The 21,815-nt window shown below is 39.0% G+C and overlaps 2 protein-coding genes across 4 annotated transcripts; one reads left to right on the top strand and one right to left on the bottom strand.

The window, feature by feature from the left end:
- Nucleotides 1-95: 95 nt before the first annotated feature.
- baiap2l2b (BAR/IMD domain containing adaptor protein 2 like 2b) lies at nucleotides 96-12,664 on the top strand. 3 transcript variants are annotated; one of them, XM_088009348.1, is made up of 14 exons: nucleotides 96-2,073; nucleotides 2,163-2,238; nucleotides 3,283-3,369; nucleotides 4,679-4,740; nucleotides 4,925-4,996; nucleotides 5,520-5,609; nucleotides 5,703-5,834; nucleotides 8,151-8,249; nucleotides 9,275-9,377; nucleotides 9,515-9,722; nucleotides 10,326-10,391; nucleotides 10,788-11,085; nucleotides 11,176-11,219; nucleotides 12,154-12,664. In XM_088009348.1, exons 1-14 carry the CDS (start codon nucleotides 2,020-2,022, stop codon nucleotides 12,227-12,229), a joined length of 1,467 nt encoding a protein of 488 aa, XP_087865474.1. In that variant the 5' UTR covers nucleotides 96-2,019; the 3' UTR covers nucleotides 12,230-12,664. The 3 variants fall into 3 exon arrangements, with proteins under 3 accessions (XP_087865474.1, XP_014845838.2, XP_087865466.1); XM_014990352.2 differs by having other exon boundaries at nucleotides 8,151-8,255; nucleotides 10,791-11,085; XM_088009340.1 differs by having other exon boundaries at nucleotides 8,151-8,255.
- A 68-nt stretch (nucleotides 12,665-12,732) lies between these two features.
- pvalb7 (parvalbumin 7) lies at nucleotides 12,733-18,965 on the bottom strand. The gene is made up of 5 exons (XM_014990355.2): nucleotides 18,789-18,965; nucleotides 15,796-15,864; nucleotides 15,310-15,439; nucleotides 15,085-15,194; nucleotides 12,733-13,405 (listed from the first exon to the last, which is right to left on the bottom strand). Exons 2-5 carry the CDS (start codon nucleotides 15,854-15,856, stop codon nucleotides 13,380-13,382), a joined length of 327 nt encoding a protein of 108 aa, XP_014845841.1. The 5' UTR covers nucleotides 15,857-15,864; nucleotides 18,789-18,965; the 3' UTR covers nucleotides 12,733-13,379.
- Nucleotides 18,966-21,815: the final 2,850 nt, after the last annotated feature.

Below are 21,815 nucleotides of genomic sequence, written 5' to 3'. Positions count from 1 at the left end.
GGAGACTGTAAGTCGTTGCCAAGAGCAACATAAAGACGACCCGGGGGCCGAAGATGTCATCTACGACGACCTCGCAGATGTGAAATAAGAGAATGAAAACATTATAAGGACACAACCCATATTATTTCCAAACATAAAGTCAGGATTACATTTTGCAATTCCCACAGTTGCAGTAATGTATATACATAATCCATGGACAGAACACAATGTTGACCATGAAATGCTTTTATGATCAGTATTTGTCGCACCTTTTGCCATAAAGCCACTATAATACGGTAGAACTGGAAGTAACAGTCTGGTTTGTAGGTTGCAAAATACTGCCACATACTGAAGTCACACAACACCCCTGAGATTTGATCACTCTGTCAGCGGCGCCTCGGTTATTGTTTGGAAACTCTGACAAGTGCAATGTGCAATCTGACAAGTCTGGACCTCCAGCGTCAATGTGCCAACTCATCAAACTTTCATATTATGGATAGCACTCTGCTGTCTGCTTCCTCTGCCCACCGATTGTTTTTTTTATTGCTATGTTGTGGTTCAGTATTGAAAATACAGCTTTCCTGCACAGAATGGCAGGATTTCACCTTTCAGCCGTACTTTCTCAACGAGTTAGTGGGTTTTATTCTTATGAGTCTTTGTCTTGTACATTTTGTGTCGTTAAGATGAGATTTATGTTTTAAAATAATGACTATTTAAACGGGGGCTGATATTCCTTCCATGACTTGTACGTTTTCAGTACATTTCATTTAGGTTTTATCCTGTTAATTTGTGTGCTGTCCTCAGAAAAAAGACCTAAATATTTTGATGTTTGCCTGCCTGATGTATTTTGTCAGTATTTATTACCATTAGATTTATTTAGGATTATGATGTTCTCTTAATGCCTGAAGGAAATGTTCTAATATGTGTTAAATAATTGAAACACATTAAAAGGGGATGTCAAATTGTTCTTTTTGCTCTCTATTTTGTGTTATTTACATAAAATATCAAATATATAAGCAGGAGAAAATAAAGACATTATGAAAGATGTTATTTTTATAGCACATGGTGAGCATTTAAAAGTTCCACTTTGTCTGAATTGATTGCAAGAATGTTACTATTACCACAGTATCCACGGCAACATCACATCTGAAGTTTCTTTTTTCATCTAAGTCTGATTTGATTGTTATTTTAATTATTGCAAAGGACTGCTGTGGTGCAAGATTTGCTGACTAATGCTATTTTTAAAATCCGCTTGTGAGCAACAAAGTTTCCCGTCTAGTAGAACTTTTTTTCTGCCTTTTATGAACCCCAAGAAGCCAAATTTCAAGGATATCAGTTGATATTGTGAAGAGAAATTAAAGGGGTTGTCATGACGATACTGCTTAATCACAGTTAAAATCTTTAGCATAATTTTGCAATTTTATTTCTGCTTGTATGTTATTGAATTATTATATTTTTCATAATCATACAGTAGTGAAGACAGAAAACATAAGTTGCTTAAATTAAGTTTTCTTAAATTTTGCAAACCACTGATCTGTTTTTGGCGAATTCCAGCTAATTTCAGGCTACAATTGAGGAAAAATCTTAGCAAGGAACTGTTTGAGTGACTCGTTTTCTGCCTCCTCATCGTGTCGCCGGCTGGTTCCACTCCACTGCAGGTCGTCCCTCAGGTGAGTGGATTCATATGTCATAGAGCGCTCTCCTCTCCTCTCAGGTCTCAGTTTAATATTTCATCCAGTCATATGGCTGCCACCTCCTCCCTTTTCTCCTCTACACACATGCTTGCTCTCTCTTTCCATGAAAACAGGCTCCCAGTTAAGAAGCTCACTGCTGAATGACTAAAGAAGGGACAGAAAAAAGTGCTGCCAGCTTTTAGCCAGCAGAGAAAACGGGTGGAACTCCAGTGACTTTCTCTGTAGACGTCTAGAAAGGGCCTTCAGATACTTTTTTTTTAGAAACTTGAATGGGAGTGCAGACTTTTTACAGCTGACAGTATTTTTGGTGTTTTTCTGTTCTTCCATACCTAAAGAATCGGTCACTATGTCGGGAGTGAGCAGTGATCAATTGCACAAATCAACTTTGAGTGTCTACTCGGTAAGTTTATGATTTTTTTTTTCTCCGTTGTGAAATAACAGCTAAGTGTTGTTCTGTCTTTCTGGTTCATAACTATATCTCTGTTCTAGAGCCTGATGGAGCATTTCAACCCGGGTCTTCAGAAGCTTGTTGCTCTTGGAAACAGCTATGTTAAAGCTTTTCAAGGTCAGCGAGTTGATCAGTGCTGGCATGGAAATAAATATGTGTCTTTGTTTTGGTGATGCTTTACTCTAAATTTCCAGTTTCGTGAAAACAAAACTTTAAAAAAAATAGTAGAAATTCATGATAAAATACAGAGTTAATCACATTTTACACAAACTATAGTCACATATAAGTTAGAGAACCAAGCAGGGAGAAAATTGGCTGGCTGGCCTTTGTTTTAAATTTTATCCAATAGCAGAAGACTGCTGATAGTTATTATTTTATTTATTTATTTTTTCATATCAGGGCCCATCCTCTCATGTTTCTTTGAAATTAGCTGATCAGAATAAAGATCTGAGCTGCAATTAACATAAAACAGGCTTAATTTGAATTAATTTAGAAATATTAAATAATAAAATCAAATTATGGGCAAAATTTTAGCATTTTATTTTTAAAATTTCTCCTAATACTTTAAAGAAACTCAACAAGTAAATCAGCTGATATGCAGTGCTTAAGTCTATGGATAAGAATGAGTTTGTTTTGGGGTCAAATGAAACCAAAAGACCCTCAGACAAATTCAACAAATGGATTCGCTATAGGTTAGATCTAATCTGCATTAAAAAAAAAAAAAAAAAAAGGATTTTAAAATGTTAACTCGTGCTTGGTGCAGGATTTTAACCTAATTCTGCACCAGAATTGATCTCAACATGCTAGTTTAGATTTAATTTCGTGGCCTTCCTTTAATCTGGATCGTAAGTGAAACACAGGTAACTGGGAGAGCGGCATGCATTGTTAATGCGCCTCTCTTCCTCCTCTTGAAACAAGAACAGGCCTTCAGTCGCGGCGGAGTGTTGTAATACAAAACCCTTTGGCACGAGTCTATTCCTAGACCAGGAGCACGGATCAGGTGTCAGCACTTCAGGGTGTATTTTCCTAATGAGTAAGAGCAGGGCTGCCAGGTGACCCAATAAAAAAAACAAAAACGTGTGAAGTTACAGAAAAGCCGATATGTCTGTCTGTAATGTTTCATGTGTGAAATGTTTGCTTCACTGTGTGTCTTTTTTGCAGCCTTGTCCGGTTGCAGTGAGGCCTACTTCAGCGCTCTGGCTAAGATGGGTGACCAGGCACTGCACACGCTTTCCTCTCATTCTCTTGGTGAGACAGTTGTCTGTTTTAACTTGTAATGAATGAATTGATGTATTTTAACATAATGCATCACATTTATTCCCACGAAGTTGCACTATGGTAACGACGCCGCACTCCATTACAGTAGTTTTATTAGTGACGGTTGTTTTGTTACTTCTTTGTTTGTATTGATTGCTTAAAGGTTAGCGCAGCATGACAAATGTTGTTCTGCTTTCTAAGGTCAGTTAGAGGACCACAGTCACCACACACCCTATGGCGTCCTTTGAATTATAGATAAAGACAGTTGTTCAGTTACACTCGGTTTAGTAACTTAAGCACAATCTATAAAAGCAGAGATACCTTGACTGTAAATGCTTTGGGAACGTGGCATTGTGTCGACATCATATGTTGAGTCTTTACATACGGACAAAATGAAAACCACAAACTTCAGTTTGTTTTATTGTAACTAATGAACTAAATTACTCCTGGATATCCAACATTACAAAGGTATGTTTGTACTCAGCTTCCCTGAATAAATAATTTGTAGAACCACCAATTTTATTTATTTATTGCAATAATAGCTTCAAGTTTTTGGGGTTTGTATTCTTTAACATTTTGCACATGTGGATACTAAAATTTTTGTGCCTTCCTGTTTGCTAAATTTGTCAGGCTCAGTCAGATTGGATTAGTCAGAGTGTCACCAAACAGCAGTTTAGAGTAAAGCAAGTGTCCTTCAATCACAGTCATCATTTCTAATTTGTTGTCCTGCATTTAGTATTATAAAAAAAAAACAAATTACATATACAGATTTTTTTATTTGTCAAACCTACATGCCCATTCAGTAAATTAGGATATTATTTAGAAGTCCATTTATTGCAGGAACTTTATCACTAAATGAACAACATTGTATAGATTTCATTGAGATTTAGTGACACAAAGGTGAAATCTGTCTATCAACTAGAAGAAAGTGATTTGTTGTTATATTTATAGGTGTCACAGTAAATGTTGCTGACTACAAAACCATGCAAACCATTTTAGAGAGAAAAAAAAGACATTTGATGTTGAGTGACAAAATAAGTGCAAAGCATATAAATACATCCATAGATCACCATTAGAGTACTGAGATCCTCATGAAGAAAAGAAACATTTTTGCTGATAATAAAATGACGTGTCAATGTTTGTTCTGTTGGAAATATGAATTCAACATTTATATGTTTTCTAACTTGGATAAAAAAAACCATCTTAAAAATCTAAGCAGACCTTAAAAAGGGTCATAGCATTAAAATAATCAATCTTTAACACACATATTTAGGATATTTTCTGTTATTCTTTTAAACAGGCGACGTCCTGGTCCAGATATCAGAAACACAGCGAAGGCTCACTGCAGAGATGGAAGGGTTGGTGAGTACATTTCCCATCAAAATAATAATAATAAAAAAAAACCTTAATCTTGAAAGTGTCTGCAGAATTAGGTAATTCAACACATTTTTTGAAAATACTGGAAAACAAACGCCTGAAGGTTTACCAAACCTTTGTAAGCATGGCTGACGTAGATTGAGCAGCGCCGCTTTTCTTCCTGCATCAGTTTCAGTGGTTCCAGATAGAGGTGCTGCAAGCCATGGAGAAGAACGTCAAATTGGACGAGGAGTACATGGAGGTGAGTCCGCTAGGCCGTACTGGACGGGACAACATTTTAAAATGAGGAACTGTCACTAGAATTGTTTTTGCAAGAGTTAGTGTTTAAATTGAAACTAAATGAATAGTTTGGTCAAGATCAAGTTTATCTAGACGGTATGTAGGGGACCACCAGATTCAGCAGCAGGTTTTCTGTAAATGTGTGATAAATGTTATATCCAGCACAAATCACTGGAGTTGAACGAACCCAAAAAAGTAACAGAACCACAATCAAATTTTTGTTTATGATCAAGTTCCAAAAAGACAAATTAAGGAGTGGCAGAACTGGCTTTCCGCTGTTGGTTTGTCATTCACTGCATTCTGCCAGCCTCTTAATGAGGGAAAAGTTTTTACAGAAATGTTGATTACATTTGGAAAACTTGCGACGTGCAGCCTCACTGGGATTAATGACAGCCAAGAGGAGCTAATCAACACGAGCATGAGCATCACTCATTGGACCGCCATCGGGCAGATTCAGGAGAGTTTAACTGTTCAACTTGCTGCAGGGCAGCCGCAGAGTGTATGAAATGGAGGTGAGAAACCAGGCCGAAACTCTGGAAAAACAGCTTAGAAGAGGAACCTTCAGAGACTCTCTGGTACGTCTATGATGCGCAGAGACGGTGCCAAAGCGAAACCTCTGCGCCACTTTATCAAAATATTTTTCTACGAGTCTTTTTTTTTTTTTTTAGGAGAACAGTGAATACATGGTTTACCTCAGGCAGAGCCACCAGGAGATCTTGAAGGAGGAGGAACGAAGGTATCGCTTTCTGGCAGAGAAGCACTGCGGCCTCACTCAGTCCCTGCTGTTTCTCATAAACAAGGTACATATGCTCTTTCAAGTCCCGCTCAGTATGCTGCAGGTTTATTTCAAGTGTGCAGTAAATACATTTCAGGTGTTTTTATTCATAGTTTATTGTTTTCATTTGTTTAGATTTATGTCATTTATACTGCTGCAAACATAACCATGCTTCAGAATTTAAGACCTCGACTTTACACCCCACATTTCACGCATATTTGAGACACTGGGGACTTTGAAAAACACAATTTAACTTGTAAAGCACTTTGAACTGCCTTGTTTCTGAAATTTGCTGTACAAATAAGCTTGACCTGATCAAGCAAATCATTTCATTCCAGGTGTGTATTTCCTCACACCCACTATTTAACATTCATACGGTGAAATCTGATACACACAAGCATTTAGATGTTTAGAGATACTCTCTATCTTGGGCTGCAGTTTCCACTAAACACATGTTGTATTAGTTAGTATGTTACTTTTCAGTGACATTGTTATAAATGTATATGTTGTTTGCTGCTGTGGTTTCTTGGTTCCCTGTTTTCTTTCTCTCTCTCTGCTGGTGTAGATAGAAGCAGATTCCTATGGGTCTTTCTTGTATTCTCTTTATCCTTCTTCCTCTTCTATAGTCCTGTCTTCCTCTCTCCCTTTTAACATTTTGCCCCACCTGTGTTCCTTTCTTTTTTCTCTTCTCCCCTTTCTTTTCCACCACCGTGTCTATTGCTTTTGGATTAAACCTGAACAAATTTCTAGTTAAGTTTTATAATGAAGGGCGTCACTTAAATCACCTGCAAGACTAAGACTAGACCAAGACGAGACATTGAGCGTTGACCATTGGCATTGATCCTTTGGAAAAAGGAGGAGTTCCTTGTGATTGAATGTCAATTGTTACCGGGGGTGACAGTGGAGGTAGTGATGTGAGTTGTGGTGGTTGTGCCACTGCTGTAGTAACTTGCTGTGCTGAGGCTGTCAGTGCAGTACAGTGTACTGGACCTGGGGCGATGGTTCATGTCTGCATAGAGTCTAATTTTTGCCTTTGCTATGTGGTCTGATTGTATGGCCACTATTGTTCCCCAAGGCATGGGACAGGGTCAGTGTCTTTGTGTGTATCTCATATTATCTCTGTAGTCCTGTGTGGATACTTTGACTGTCTGATACTCAAACTGCTTTTTCCAGATTACACATAAAAGGCTCAGCTGTTGAAGTTGATTGAGGCCATAAAGGAGCTGTGTTTCTGTGTTTGCAGCTCATGTGTGTTAGGAATTTAGAGACCTGACCACTGCTGAAAGGAGGTGCGTTGTATGTGTTGAGGACTCTGAGAATCCCAAGCATTAAGAATATCTTGCTTCAGCTAATTTGTATTAGCTGAAGCAGATCTGACAACCTCCACTACGGGACAATGAGTGTGCTCTTCCATGATCACTGGCCAGTCAGGAGTGGGCCGTAGAAACCTGCTCTGACCATGTGAGTTTCATCTCTCTACGAATGGGCATGGCTACTGTGTCTCTCACCATTCTTTCCGAGTTTTTAAAGGATGAATCCTAGGCCAACTGGGGATTGAGGTGTGGTTATTTTCCTGGATCAAAATACAACATGATCTTCTCGCTGGTCAAACTGTCCTTAAATGCCTGCAGTTCTCTTGCGTGGGCCCCTGTGCCATGGTGTGTCTTTATTAGTCAGGTCATGGAGCGGTGCAAAGTCTTTGATAAAACATGAGCAAAATATTGCCATACCCAAGCAGTCTTCTCACCTCTGTGGGAATGATCGGAGCACTCGCTTCCTTTATGGGGTTTGCAGATATGTCCTCAGCCTGAAAAATGAATCCAAAGAATTCCCAGCTGAACTTGTGTTCGTTCAGGTTACGGCCTTTCTCTTTGAGTCTAAGAAGAACTGCTGCTGCTTTGGTATCATTTTCTATTTGGGTTCATCAGGGCCCATGAGGCTTCTGGCACCGTATCTATTTTACCCCTTCTGTGTTCATTCAATAGCATGACAGAAAATGTTTTATTGAGACAGAAACCCAGTTGGTAATGTGTATGTTTTTAAATTTATTGATTCTGATCCCTATTTTGCCAGTCAGGCGTGTTTGAGAGATTTTGCTGCAGCCTCAGTACTGCTGCTTTCATCCTGCCTTCCTGCAACTTCTTAATCCAGCTAACACATTGATTTTTCTTTTTTTTTTCTGTTCCAGCCATGTAATATCATGTTAATTGCTTGCTTATCTAATAAAACCCCACTCTCAATGTGCAAATTTCAAATTTACTGATGCTTATGCACTAATCTTGTTTCACCCTTATTATTTTTGTGATTTAATGAGGCGCTCGATTCCCCCGTCTGCTTTCAGACCGGCGGATCCCTCCAGCAGAAGGCAGATGGATGGAAAGAGAAAGTGAACGAGACCAAGGGGTCCAGATCACGCACTCCAACTCAAGTAGATCAAGAGGTGCAGGTGCTAACACCGTTATTGTTTTTTAATGTCAGTTATTTTTTTATTGACCACAGTTAATACTGCTTTGATAAATAAGTCTCCTAAGATAGATAGATAGATAGATAGATAGATAGATAGATAGATAGATAGATAGATAGATAGATAGATAGATAGATAGATAGATAGATAGATAGATAGATAGATAGAACAATTGCTAGCTTAATACTTAGCAAAGTTGCTCGTCAGATAATAAGCTAGTAGCATGATTAGCAGGATTATTAAGCCTGTTAACTCACTGAACTCACAACAATGTATCATTATTTGCATTCATTGGATGTTTCACTTGTTGTTTAAAAATAAATTTTTCACTGTGTACATATGTAACCATGGCAACTTAACCGTAACATTAAGCTAGCAGCAGGAATGACAATAATGTCTTTTTCTAAGCAGAGCTGCTGACACACATGTCGGCTGTACGTGATATATCCATCTATAGACAGATGGATGTTTCACATTTATAGAAGGTGGAAACATGAAGGACTGGAATTAAAATTTCTTGATAATCAAGTAAATGTCACAGCTGCCTTTGATTTTGTTAAATGTTTCTTACTGTGAAAGTATGTCAGGGAATTCAGCAGGTACTCTCGCAGATGAAGAGATTGTGGTATGGACTAAGTTATATCATCACTTTGTAAAATAGTTCGGTATTAAAGTGAACACAATCTCCAAAGGTCACTTTCCCTAACATCATGGATCAAATTCAGCTCATGTAATTTACATAAAAGCCTTTTAACTGAATCTAAAGGCCCTGAAAAGAGAGGGTTGAAAAAAGTAAAGCAGTTTTTCAAAGGTAGCCTAGATTTATTTTTTTATTTTTTGCTTGGTACATGTTCCCTAACTAAATCCTGCACCCACTCTACATTTAACTTCTATGAACTTATCTCTAAAATACAATCTGATTTTTTTCCTGATTACCTATAAACCCCCTGCATGGACACAGAGTTCGTCTCATTTATAATCTGTTTGGTTTATGTGCAAAGCTGCGAGGCTCGGTCAGCTCTCTGCTGCAGACAGTGGCCAGGGATGAGGATATGTCCTGGGCCAGGCGGGAGCAGTTGGCACTGGGAAGAGTGCCATCTAGAGGTAACAGAGGGAGCTACTGTTGCATCTTAGTGTGCATTATTAATGGATGACATTTCAACCCAGAAAAGTAGCAAAAATCCTTCAAGGCTTTTTGTTTTCTAACTTTATGATTTCATCCCTGTGTTCACTTTCTCCAGCACCGTCTCCCCTTCCCAGTCGCTCTCGCTCCAGTTCAGTGGGGGAGTCTCTGGGTTTGGGAGGAGGAAGGCCCATGAGAGCCCTGGTCTCTCACCCCTCCTCATCCAACCCAAAGCTTTTGCCTTTTAACAGAGGAGAGACTGTCATCGTGCTGGTCCAGGAGCCGCGAAACGGCTGGCTGTACGGACGCGCAGACAGCAGCCTGCGGTGAGCTGGGTCATTATTGATCCGTGTGCCGACAGACGCATCCAGAAGTGACAGACTGATTATAGTTCATCCTCATGTTCATTGAATTAACCTGTTTTGTACAAGGATATAGAGACAAGGTGGCTGTTCACCTTTTGACTCATTCTTGTGTTTGACAGTGAAACAATGTTTCTTCAAACCTGCACAATGTAGAGGCATTAATTTCTATTGAATGCATCCTGACTTCTCATTGATATGCACACAATTCATTTTCCACAAAAGCTTAATTAAATATCTTAACAGGGCCTTGATAGTATTCACATGTACATTAAACTCTGATTAAGCTGCAATCTGACAATCTGCACAAGGACTAGAATATCGCTGGTCATAGATGCTCTTCCTGTAAGAAGCACAAAACTAGTAGATAAATATCCCAAAACATGTGGAGCTGTAATTACAGCAGAGCATGATTATGCAAATAAGGGAGCTGAGTGGAAATGTGCCCAAAATGCATCAGATTTAGGACTGTGAAAAAAACTGAAAAAAATGTAAAAAAAATAAAAATAAACAAACATACATTTTGCTCCCCTTTTGCCTGATCTGTTTTGTTTGGTGTCTCATCAGTCAGGGCTGGTTTCCTGCTGCTTATGTGGCTCCAGCTGAAGATTTCTCCAACACTTTATCAACCAGGTGGGAACTTTGTCTCTCAGCAATCCTCATCTTTATGCATTTTTTTTAATTCCACTGTCAAATACTTTCTCCTTCTCCTCATCTTTATTCAATTATATGTGTAAATGTGTATAATGTGGGACATGATTAGATAAGACAGTTGTGGGTAGGATTTAATGAGCTTTGCCTTCGTCCTACTCCTTGATGTAAAAGGTTTGTTGTTTTATGTTTAATTATTATTATTACACACTTTTTTGTTTTCCAATAGTTTTATATTTACTCTGACATTTTACTTGTTTGAAATAAATAAAAATGTAATTTCCTTCCATTCTCACCTTTCTCGTATTCCTTCTCTCCAAGGAAAAAGTTCAACTATATATAATATTTCCTTTTCCACACATGCTTCCTTTAATGCAGCAGCGTTTCTCTCAGGAGTCACAGCATGAACAACCTTCTGGACACTGACGCTCACACTGAACAGCCAGAGGTCAAGGGTTACGGCGACATCCCGCCGCCGGCGACACCCAGCCGCAGGGCGTCGGTGGACGTCCGGCCGGTTTCCCCGGCGCCCGACAGGCGGACGGAACCGGCGATGGAGACAAAACCTCCACCTCCGCCTCCGCAGCAGAGTTTGAACCTCAGAAGAAGCTCTGTGGACGTTCGATCCGTCTCCCCCGTCCCAGACATTAAGGGGGACGTGGCAGCTGATGTTCAGGTACTGTGGTTTTAGTTACATTGTCTGTTTTCCACAAATGAACTGTTCTATTCTTACTCTGTTTTTTTGTTTGTTTGTTTTTTATACTAGGCGTTGTCTCCACATGGGCAGCCTGATAACCCTTTGTTTCCAAGGTAAATTTATATCTGAAAGCAAAACCTACACCAGAAAACATTTGGTATTGGGGGATTTTCTGGGTTAATTTCTCATGTTGGAAACAAAAGTAGTGAAAATATGAATGCAGTTCAATATTCGCTCCTCTGATCAGAGTAAAAGCTTTTTGTGTCCCAACAAAGCTTGTGGCAAACTGCAAGTGGAGTTTCTTATTCCATACAAACTAGTTCCTTTATTTCTCTTCACATTTGCAACAGTGACCTGTCATTTTAGTAGTAACTTAACCTGAACATTTACAACTATTGACTCAAATGGTTTGTTCTGTAAAACACTTTGATTTTGTGGTATTTCCAGCTACTGTAAACCCAAATTAGTAATCCTCACTAAAGCAGCACACAGCAAGTGATTGCACTGGAAGGTCTAGTTTGTAAAACAAAAAATATCAAAAACCAAAACAATCCAACTCTGTTTCCATAAATGCTTGTGTCCAAGCTAATGCATTACTTAAGAACTCAAGGTTTAAAAACTAGAGGTTGCGAGTAAAATTAACTCAACCATCAGTAATCGTTACTCATGTTTATAAGTGTTCACTTCTCATGTTTTAATTGAATTGTTAATTAAAGCAAATACTCGTTTTGAGTAGTTTACAGTTGGTCTCCACCTTCTGCAAAACAATGAAAATATCGGCATCGATAGCTCAACTCGTGCAAAAGAAGGTTTGTGTTTACAGTGCGTTCTCAGCCCTAATCCTGACGGATCATTTCAGACTTTGGGTTGCAGCAGGTCGAACGGCGCGGCCTCCCGAATCAGAATCCGCCTGCCCCTCGTGTTTGGATCGTCGTGGTGTGGATTTCCTTACCTGGATCGTGTGGACGTGTTTGAATACCTCGCCAGCAGGAGCCAGCTGAGCGCGTGCGGTGTTGTGTAACATTTTCCATCACGCTCTCGTTTCAGGGGCACAAACCCGTTCGCCACCGTGAAGCTTCGTCCGACGACGACCAACGACAGATCCGCTCCTCGGATCCACTGACCGGCCGTCACTAGCGCGAGCGGAGGTCTGTTTCTCAAAGTCTGACGTCGGGTCATGAAGGCAGCGATGTGAAAGCCCTGAACTCTGATGGACAGAGAAATGCTTTGCACGGTGTAGAAAATGCAAAGCGAAGCTGTGTTATCTGAATTATTTAAACCACAAACCGGAGAAGCTGCTCTGGTCTCTGTTTAGTAATTAAGACTTTATGTTGTTTTGTTTTTGTCTCCTGTAGTACAGATGTAAGAGGAACATTTAGACTTACTGTTGTCTAAAAGTACAGTTTTTTTTTTCTCATTAAATGGGAGAATATTGCTTGCTGTTTTTTTATTCCCTCTGCCTCACAGTCAGTCAACATACTGCATCTAAAATTTGTATTAGTTTGTTAAATCACGTACAACCAAAACAAAATAAACTGAATTCCCCGTCTTTTCAAAAGTTTTAGCTGCTTGCTTTTTTTTTTTGAAAGTTACCTTTTATGAGCACCAACAAGTGAAGACACGGTATCTCAAATGTTTTTTTTATTATCATTTTGTTCTGGTGACTTCTTTCTTCACAGTTCTCCTTACATACGATTCTTTTTTCTTTATTTTTTAACCACATCATCTGATCAGAGTTTGGAAGTGAGGAGGAGGAGATGGAGGAAGGGACAGAGGAGAGAAGATGAAGGTCAGGGAGGGTGGAGGAGGAAGAGCAGTGGGAAGAAAGTGATCTGATGCACAAACAGCCAGAAATAAAACCAGCGAAGAAGACAGAATGCACAAGAAGTTGAGCTTAAAGGATGCCTTGAACATCTACACCACCTACAGCACTATCACCACCCTTTTCATACCACAAACTATTCTCATTTGTCGTAAGTAATGATTCCTAAATCTGTACAGCATGTTTAGTTAGACAAATATATATGTATATATATATATTAAAAAAAAGATGATGAAGGTGACACTGATGCGCTGCCGGTGTGATTCTCTTCGGTGTGACTCCCAGGCAGCCCGTCACTGTTAGCGCTTCGAAGAGAACGGGCCTGGCCCGACTCCGTAAGAGGGGTCCGGAGGGAGGCAAGAAGGGTGTGGAGGAGGGCGTTTACAAATGAGGGAACGAAGAGACAGAGGAAGAAGAACGGGGTTGGGGGGGATTTCAGACATCCCGCCTTTTACTCATGCACCAAGGCCTCAAACTCTGAAAATGCAGAGAAAGACAAGAAATGGGTCACCTGCACCGCTGCCCTGGTGTACCAACACAACTCACTGCAGATCATGAATAAATGATTTCTATGCGTAGCACCAGGGCACTGAAATCACACCTGAGAGTGATAAGTAGGGTTTTCTAAAAGAGTTTTTAGACTGTATGGAACTTATATTAATCCAGATGAAAGATGGCGGCAGCACTTTTCCATTGTTTACAAGATAAAACAGATTCAGATGTGGAAATGTTTTATAAAACAGCAATGAGGCGGAAGCTAGACACCATTTACCAATCGTTTTTATTACGTTATTGCTGTTTCTTAAGCATAACAGGTTATAATTTAACAGTAGCATGGATATTTGTTGATTTTCTTTGTTGAATGAAAGCAGTTGGATCAACTTATGCAATTCATCTTACATATCTGCCTTAATAAGTGGAACTATGGCATTCACTCAACGATATCATATTGTAAGAACATCATGCCAGCCCATGCTTTGTTCAACTATATTTAAAACCACCACACAGCTTTGCAGCTTTAATTTTTATCAAGCTAAATGCTTCATAGTCCTTTTTAAACTGAAGTGCCAAATAAGTGAAAACCAAAGAATCATAGAAAAATACTTTGTAGTGGGAGAAAATGAATTCAGTGAAAGGTTCTTGACATAAACAATTTTGAAACAATTTGATTAACAATGAATTGCTTTGATTTTCGTACTCCTGTCGTGCAGTTTTGTGTTTGCTTAGCGCTTCACTAATGTGCAAACATGAGTGTCTTTAAATAAACAAGACTCCAGTATAAACTTTGTGTTTCACACAGTAGCCCCTGTAACTGGATCACTGGGCTTCTGCAGAGATGTCAAAACAATCAAAACGTTTAGCATGTATGCAGACTTCCTATATATATGTATATATATATATATACATATATATAGGAAGTCTATATATAGTCGTGGATAGCCATCACTGCGACAAAATTCTCATCCCTAATGTCTTACTAATGACCTGCAGTAACATTATCTAATCTCGTGCTGCACTATGCAGATGCTCTGTCTGCGCTGACGACTTGCCTGAGCATGCTGAATGTTTGGAGTGACTGACATGGCAGTGGAGTTGGGAATGTTTTCAGTTTGATTCATCTAAGAACCATTTGACCACATGGAGGCCCGAACAAGCTGCACACTGAGTAGTGAGCATTCAGCCCAACACGGTGGAGTAACCATTAAACTTTACGTGTATGATAGAATTTTATATTTTAAAAAATGTACTTTGTTATGAACCTAAAATGCAGTTTTAGTTGGACCAACATACATGCCAAAATATGAAACCATGTGATCACAGGTTGAAACTGGTTCTTGTTGTATTTTTATTGTTTGTTTTTTTTCATATAGTGCTGTGTTTAATTACATTTTCTTTTAATCTAAAAACATTTTGTGGCTTCCTTTGCAGCCGTTTGTCGTCATAATGTTGGATTTCTAAACATTTCATCAAGAATGATTTAAGAAGCTGCCTTAAAGCTTAGAACATTATAATTCATTGCATCTGAATTATAAATCTGAATCCATTAGCCACTTAAATCTAAGAAAAAAATCTCTTGTGCTTTGAAGAACCCCACTTTGTTGTATCACTTTATTCCTTTCCCGGTAATAAAATGTGTGATGTCTTTCTCTTCTCACCATCAATGCCAATTTTTCCATCTCCATCTTTGTCTGCGGCTGTGATGAACGCTTTTGTCTCAGCATCCGTCAGGTCCCTGCCGTCCTTTGAAAATCCCTTCAGCACAAACCTGAGGCAAATAGACGTTATTCCAAATAACGATCACACACAAAGTGCACAACATATGGTAATATCTCGTGTGCGTCTCATTTCAAAACAGCCTTATTTTCATGTTTGGATCTCACTTGAGCTCCTCTTCCTCTATGAATCCACTACCGTCCACATCCAGAACCTGGAAGACCTTCTTGACGTTTTCAGCTGACATGGCCTTCATTCCCACCATCTCAAAGAACTTCTTTGGGTCAAAGGTTTCCGCTAGGAAAGTTGAAGGAAAAGACACATTGAGTTTTTAGAGTTCCTGGATTGGCTGCATCCTTTGGAAGAGGCCTTTTAACCCTCTCGCGATCTTAGAGCGACGCTCAGGAAAAGCATGGCAGATGTCACTGTCGGACACCAGGAAAGCGGGGTTGACTGTCAGATCATAAATTCCCAAAACCACACACAAAACAACTTGTAAAAGCGCACGCGGGCTCAGTGCGACCCCCGCCAGACTGCGCCACAGAATGAAAAGCTTGTGGAGTCCAAACGACCCCATTTCTTAAGACTGTGGGAGGGTTAAAACAGTATTCTGATCAACGGTTTTATCTGGAGAGAATAAAACGGTAACAAACCTGAAAAGGCATCAAGAGCTTTCTTGATCTCCTCAGGTTTTAAAAGATCTGTCATTACCATTCTGCCGGCTGGAGAGAGGAGAGGAGAAGACATTTAGGGTGCAATTCAGGCTGAAATTTTGAAAACTTTCCTAAACTCTGCATGTTTTTAGTATAAGTGACACAAAGAAAGGAACACTCCTGCTCTTCACAACAAAAATGAGACATGTTGGTTAGAACGCTGTCCTTTCCACATCTTTTGAAAATAAAAATAAAAAGACAAGTTTTTCCATTCTGCTGCAGTAACCTTCAGCTCTCAATAGGTGTCACAAACCATTAGAGGGAGTTCTTGCTTCTTGATCAGGGTAATGTTGATGAATTTATCTGGTCTGTCTCAAACAACTGAGTCTTTATGTCCTCAGAGACCAGAAACATGCGTCTCTGTGCTTTCTCACTCACTATGGAGTCTTGGGAAACATATTTAGGCCTGACACACATAAGTGTCTCTGTTGGGGACATGTCAACAGTCCCTCTGCAAGCTGGACTGTCTGGAGTCCAACAAACTGTCTCCCCTTCCTGACCAAATGACAGAGTGACAGAATAAGCACAGGAATGTACAGCCTTCCTCTTTCTCTCCCTCCTGTTTACTTGTTCTCAACTTTCTTGACACCTATCATATTTCTGACTTTTGGCACCAAAAGCCAATTAGTGGGGATCCATTTGTGCATTTGGACATGTCTAGAAATCTAATGCTTTTTAAAAAGAAAATTGTAATGATTATTATTCGTTAATGTCTTGTAAACAGAACGTCATTGTAGGCCAGACAGTTCAGACAGAAAGCTTCAGCTAATTTCACCTGGAGGGAACTTTTACCAAAACAGTGTCAGGTTGCGCTGGATCTTCATGTGCTGTCAGGGTGTGTGAAGGTAAACACGCTGGAAATAATACCAAGACGACCGGACATGTTCTGTGGTCAGCAACTCAAAAAAGTTAGAAAACTGTAGAAAAAATGATTAAAAACAACACGTTTAATTCTTATGTTTGAAATTGTCCGCAGGGAAAATGGCTGAAATAAAAACGTAATCATGTTTCTTAGGAATTTTGTTGATTTTTACATTCTGGAGCGTTAACATGTAATGTTTATGTTGAGTCAATGGAGGAAATCTAACAGATCAAAACTTCAGGTTTACAAGCTAAACTGGTTGTATTAAACGTCTGAAACTCAAAAGAGAAAATGGGAAACATTGATCACCTTTACATTTCTTTTTCACTTATCGGTGCTTAAAGATCAATTTACATCTATAAACTGATCTTGAAAGATGTAAATTTGTTCAAGTGTTCATGCAACATGAACAAACTTTTGAAATCACACATTAAGATCAAAATATACACTTGATCATTGCATTGCTAAAGCCATTTGTGTTCCACATTTTTCTTCACAAAGGAAAATGTAAAATTAACCCTGGAAAATACACAAAACCACAAAAAAGAGAAGAAAAATTCAGAATTTTTTTATTAATCTCAGAATTTTTTTTAGAAAAATAATCTTAAAGTTTCAGAGTTCTTATTTTCAAAAATGTACTTTTTCTATCTACAATGGATAAAACAACAACAAAAACTACACGACAGTGTATTAGAATAAACAAAACAGACCTGAATTAGATACAACATTTCTGCTGATTACTATTTTTTTTCTCTCTGGCTTAAAGAGGAAAACACCAGCTGACCTCAAGCATTTAAAGGAATTCCAGCCCACATTATACTTGCATAGCAAAATCATTACTTCATAGCTAAATGGTTCAATTGGCCTGCCTGGTGTTCGGTCCTGCCAGTCATCTAAAGCATTTAGCAGTCAAGACCCTGAACCTTCAAGCAGCTGAAATCCAATATTAGGCAAGAAATAGAAAGCAGCTCACTGCTAACCTACAGCCTTTTTCTTAAAGAGGATATATGTCAGCAAAGCATATTTATTAGGATGTATTTTAAATTACTTTCAACAGAAATTACAGTTTATCAAAAGAAGAAAGTGTCCATGTCTGGGGACCACTAAAGAAATTGTTCTTTCTCCTTTTGTTTTCAGCTTTCAGGTTGTTTTTAACTTTAATGAAGTGAGATAACTGCTGTGATAAAATATCCCAGTCATTCTTCATCCTTTCTCCTCACTGGAGCTAACAGAATTTTGCCAGCGTAGATGAGTCTGCAACATTTCCTGCAATGAACAATACAAATAGTGCCTGTTCAGATTTTTACCATGAGGAAGCCTGTTTAAATAACTTTCATTACACTTCTACAACATCTCATCTTGATCGAAGGTTGCAGATAAATCAGCTCGGACCAACTTTTGCAACTCTAACACTGAGCGAAATGCAAGTTTTCTTAAAAAGGGCGGAGCCTTCATGTTGAAACGCCATAAAAGAACGGCTGCACCGAAAGCCGAGATCCAAGTGTGATGGCTCTGCGAGGAAACACCTTCCACTGGCGACCTTTGAACCAAAGTAAAACCTGCCGGAGAAATACGTCCACCTGACATCACCATAGCAACAGGTGGTTCTTGTTTTCAGGAAAAGATCAAACCGACACAACAGCGTGTATGAGATGTTGACAGAACAATTTCACAAATTCAGTCTCAGCAAAGATTTTAAAGTAGCTGATTTAAAAAAGACTTATTTGTCCTTTTCCACAGAAGAATGGTGTGATGCCGCCATTGTGGATACCTGAGTCCATTTGTGTCTCATTCAAGACTAGTAATCAATGTGTTGCTCCACTTGTATGACTTACAAGGTTCAATTAAGCTGTGCTGCCTTACAGTTGTTAAATCAGCTGTGCTAATAGACTTTGTAGCACCTGAACCAGCTGCAGTATCCCACATTGCTTTTGTTGATCATTATTGTTTCATGCCTTGTTTACGACGACCTTCATCCCGACTCGGTACTTTACCGATTTCTGACTTTTTTTTTTCATCTTTTTGCCTTCAAACAGTTGTGCTATTGCATTTAATATATGACGAGTCTTACCTGAATGAATAGATGGCTAGCTGCAGAGGAAAAGAAAGCAAGAGGACAGGTGATGGATGGATGGATGGATGGATAGATGAATGGATAGATGAATGGATGGACAGAGGGAGACGGGAGAAGACAGAAGGCCTGGAGATTGAGGGTAAGATGAACAAGTGGAGGGACGGAGGACACAATAAGACTTTTATAGCTGCCTCTGAACACATACACACTGGTCGTGGGCACCGGGCTCATCCCCACCTCTCTATTTTCAGAAGAGGGGTTTGTCAAGACATGACGCAAACACTGGTGGCCTATTAATAATACCTCTTTATCTTACTTCAGCTGGACCTCTTCTCCACCAAGGAGACAGACGTTTTTGCTCTTTGTCTGCTGGGATTTATTCGGATTGAGTCATTTTGAGGCTGCCTTGAACAGCCTAAGCGTTCCTCATAAATGGGATGTTACCTAGGTTACAGCCATTTTAATAGCCTTGGTAGTAATAACAACAACAAAAAAACATATATGTTTTATGCCGTGATTTAAGATCAAGATCAAGTGCAAACGTTACCTTGAATTCATCCTGACAACCTTACAGTGACTGTAAAAAGAAAGCTCAGCCTGTGTGGCTCTGATGTACCGGGCTGTGAATAAGTAGCTTCTGTTTTTCTCCTTGTTTGTCGTTTAAAGGGGTAGTATTAAGTAAAATCAGCTTTTTGAGCTTTTCGTCATGTTACAACGTTATTCCATCATCAAAAACATATCTTGAGTGTTTCCTTGATTCTATCACGCATGTTTGAGAAATAATTTAATCTCCATGGCAACCATTCAGCTGTGCAAAATGCCTGGGTGGGCCTAGCCCCGCCTTCGAGGCCAAAGCTCCTCCTCGGAGCTGCAGTTTCCAAGCTTCAGAGGTTCCACCTCACATGATGCATCCCCCACTCAGCTCCTTCAGACTAGCCAGCAGCAATTAGCAAACACCTGGTGGAACTGAGCATCTAATGAACTCATTATACAAGATACTTCTCAGTGCAACGCTGGTAAAAACGTTATCAAAGGGTTAGTAAAGGAGCCATGTTGTGACAACTTCCTGAAGGTGGAGTTTCAGAAAGACCAAGAGTTTTTAAAGAGACAGAGACCCAATTTCAAGGCGTTACATTACGAAGTCATTTTTCTTTTAAGTCATATTTGATATATATATATCACATTTTTATGACATCTGAAGGTAACAGGTTATTGTGATTATGCTATAAAATGGCACTATGTGGCTGGAAAATACATAATACTGCCCTTTGAAATGTTGTAGATAATAAGATAAATTAGAATATCAGATAAATATAAGCAGAGTTAATACAAAAAGGAGTTTCCAAATGTTTTCAAGAACTATTCAAATCAAATAGTTTGATTTGATTAGGTGGCAATAACAGTTATTGCCCCCTAATTCTAATAGATTTGGGATGTGGCCATGTGCTGCCTCTGCTATTCTTGGTGGCAACAACAACCATCAGTCGTTCCATGTTTGCTCCATTTGTCGGTAATGTGTTGCACTGCGGTTCACTGAAGTCCCAATGCCTTAGAAGTTACATTTTAATCCTTAGATGCCTTTGTGTCTTTTGTGTTCTTGAATGCCTTTAGATCGGAATATGACATTTTGTTTTTTGAGACCTTCAACCTGCTTCGTGTTGTCAGAAGACGGTAATAAACAAACATAAATGTGACTCGACAGCAAAAACCAGAAGACAAATACTTTGTCACATCACTGTATTTTTGAACCATGTAGATTTAAAATCAACTTCAAGTATGCAGTCTCAAACGCCACTGACTCTACACTGCTGTTAAATAAGGACGAAGCCAAAATGGAGTCAATAAACACAACTATATACATACACGACAAGAAGCCTAGATAGATAAAATCATGGACTAAAGGTGTGTTTTCTAATCATGACTGTAAAAGTACTGAACTTGTGTTTCACAGATGTACAAGCTAGTTATCAGAGACGTCTACTGTCACGAAATGTCAGGAAATTACAGAAGCTTCCAGGTTTGAATGACTTTATTTCAAAACTGGTTGCTTAGTTTGAGCAACAGCTTGCATTTCCCAAGTCTGTCTCAGCATTTGCAAGAAACTAGGACAGCATTGCCTTAGTTCCACTTCAGAGCCGGACAGTAGCTTTTCTACTGGTTTAAAATGTTAAAGGTTCATCCAAAATTCACTTATTTATTGTTAAAATCCCTTTCTTCACTCTTTTGAGCAGAAACGGTTTTGCAAACTCATTAGAAACTTAAATAAGGTTTGGTTTTATTCTTACTTGATAAAATGTTTGAATTACTCAAAAAGGCACCTATGTGTGCATCATATATTTTGTATATTTTGAAGTATGACATCAAAAAAAAAAACACAACTATACAAATTTTGTATACAAATATTTCCAAATAACATGCAGTACAACCAGTTACCCCCAGATGTCACCTGAGCAGAAAATGGATTACCAGTGTGTGAAATTTAATCTTGGCATTAAATTACTTCTGTGAAGTAATTATCCACTTCACAGATCTGACTTTTATGAAAGAGAAAGAAAATAAAAACCACCATTACTGAAATAAATCCCGTTTCAATAAAAAACGTGGAGAAAGACGCTTTGGAAAGCCCATCATGACAAATCGTTGTGATAGTATCATACTGTGGGGTCTATCAACCAAAATCTCCCCCAAAAATTATTAGCTTTGTTTTCTGAAAGGTGAGAAGTTCAAGGAATAAAAAAATATATATATTTTCCATCTGCTCTTTATGTTTAGCAGAGGCCTTTGTGACAAAATGCCCTCGTTTCTATATAGAAAACCAACCAGTAAAAATCAGTATAGTCAAACTGTACATATAATAATAAATGTCCATGTCTATTTATGTCCCGGACTAACCCCCGGTTCTGCCAGGCTCTTGTCCCAGGACTCTCTTAGGTTTCCTGTCTATTGAATTACTGCTCCTCAGCACTTTCCAGCATTGTAAGAAAATGTGAAAGGGAGGGGCGAGGCGGCGAGGACGACATGCTG

Source organism: Poecilia mexicana, unplaced genomic scaffold, assembly GCF_051168715.1.
Source record: "Poecilia mexicana isolate PSO_F unplaced genomic scaffold, ASM5116871v1 scaffold_2, whole genome shotgun sequence".
Lineage (NCBI taxonomy): Eukaryota > Metazoa > Chordata > Actinopteri > Cyprinodontiformes > Poeciliidae > Poecilia > Poecilia mexicana.
Note: the sequence above shows the minus strand (reverse complement) of the source record. Positions and strands in the feature narration are given on the sequence as shown.

Bases quoted from the DNA above. Each gene is read 5' to 3' on its own strand.
- baiap2l2b (XM_088009340.1), top strand. From the start codon at position 2,020: ATGTCGGGAGTGAGCAGTGATCAATTGCACAAATCAACTTTGAGTGTC. The intron at 2,239-3,282 runs GTCAGCGAGTTG...TCTTTTTTGCAG, and splicing joins CTATGTTAAAGCTTTTCAAG to CCTTGTCCGGTTGCAGTGAG. The intron at 10,392-10,787 runs GTGGGAACTTTG...CCTTTAATGCAG, and splicing joins TCCAACACTTTATCAACCAG to CAGCGTTTCTCTCAGGAGTC.
- pvalb7 (XM_014990355.2), bottom strand. From the start codon at position 15,856: ATGGTAATGACAGATCTTTTAAAACCTGAGGAGATCAAGAAAGCTCTT. The intron at 15,195-15,309 runs GTGAGATCCAAA...TATTTGCCTCAG, and splicing joins ATAGAGGAAGAGGAGCTCAA to GTTTGTGCTGAAGGGATTTT. The intron at 13,406-15,084 runs GTGAGAAGAGAA...CTGCATTTTCAG, and splicing joins TGGAAAAATTGGCATTGATG to AGTTTGAGGCCTTGGTGCAT.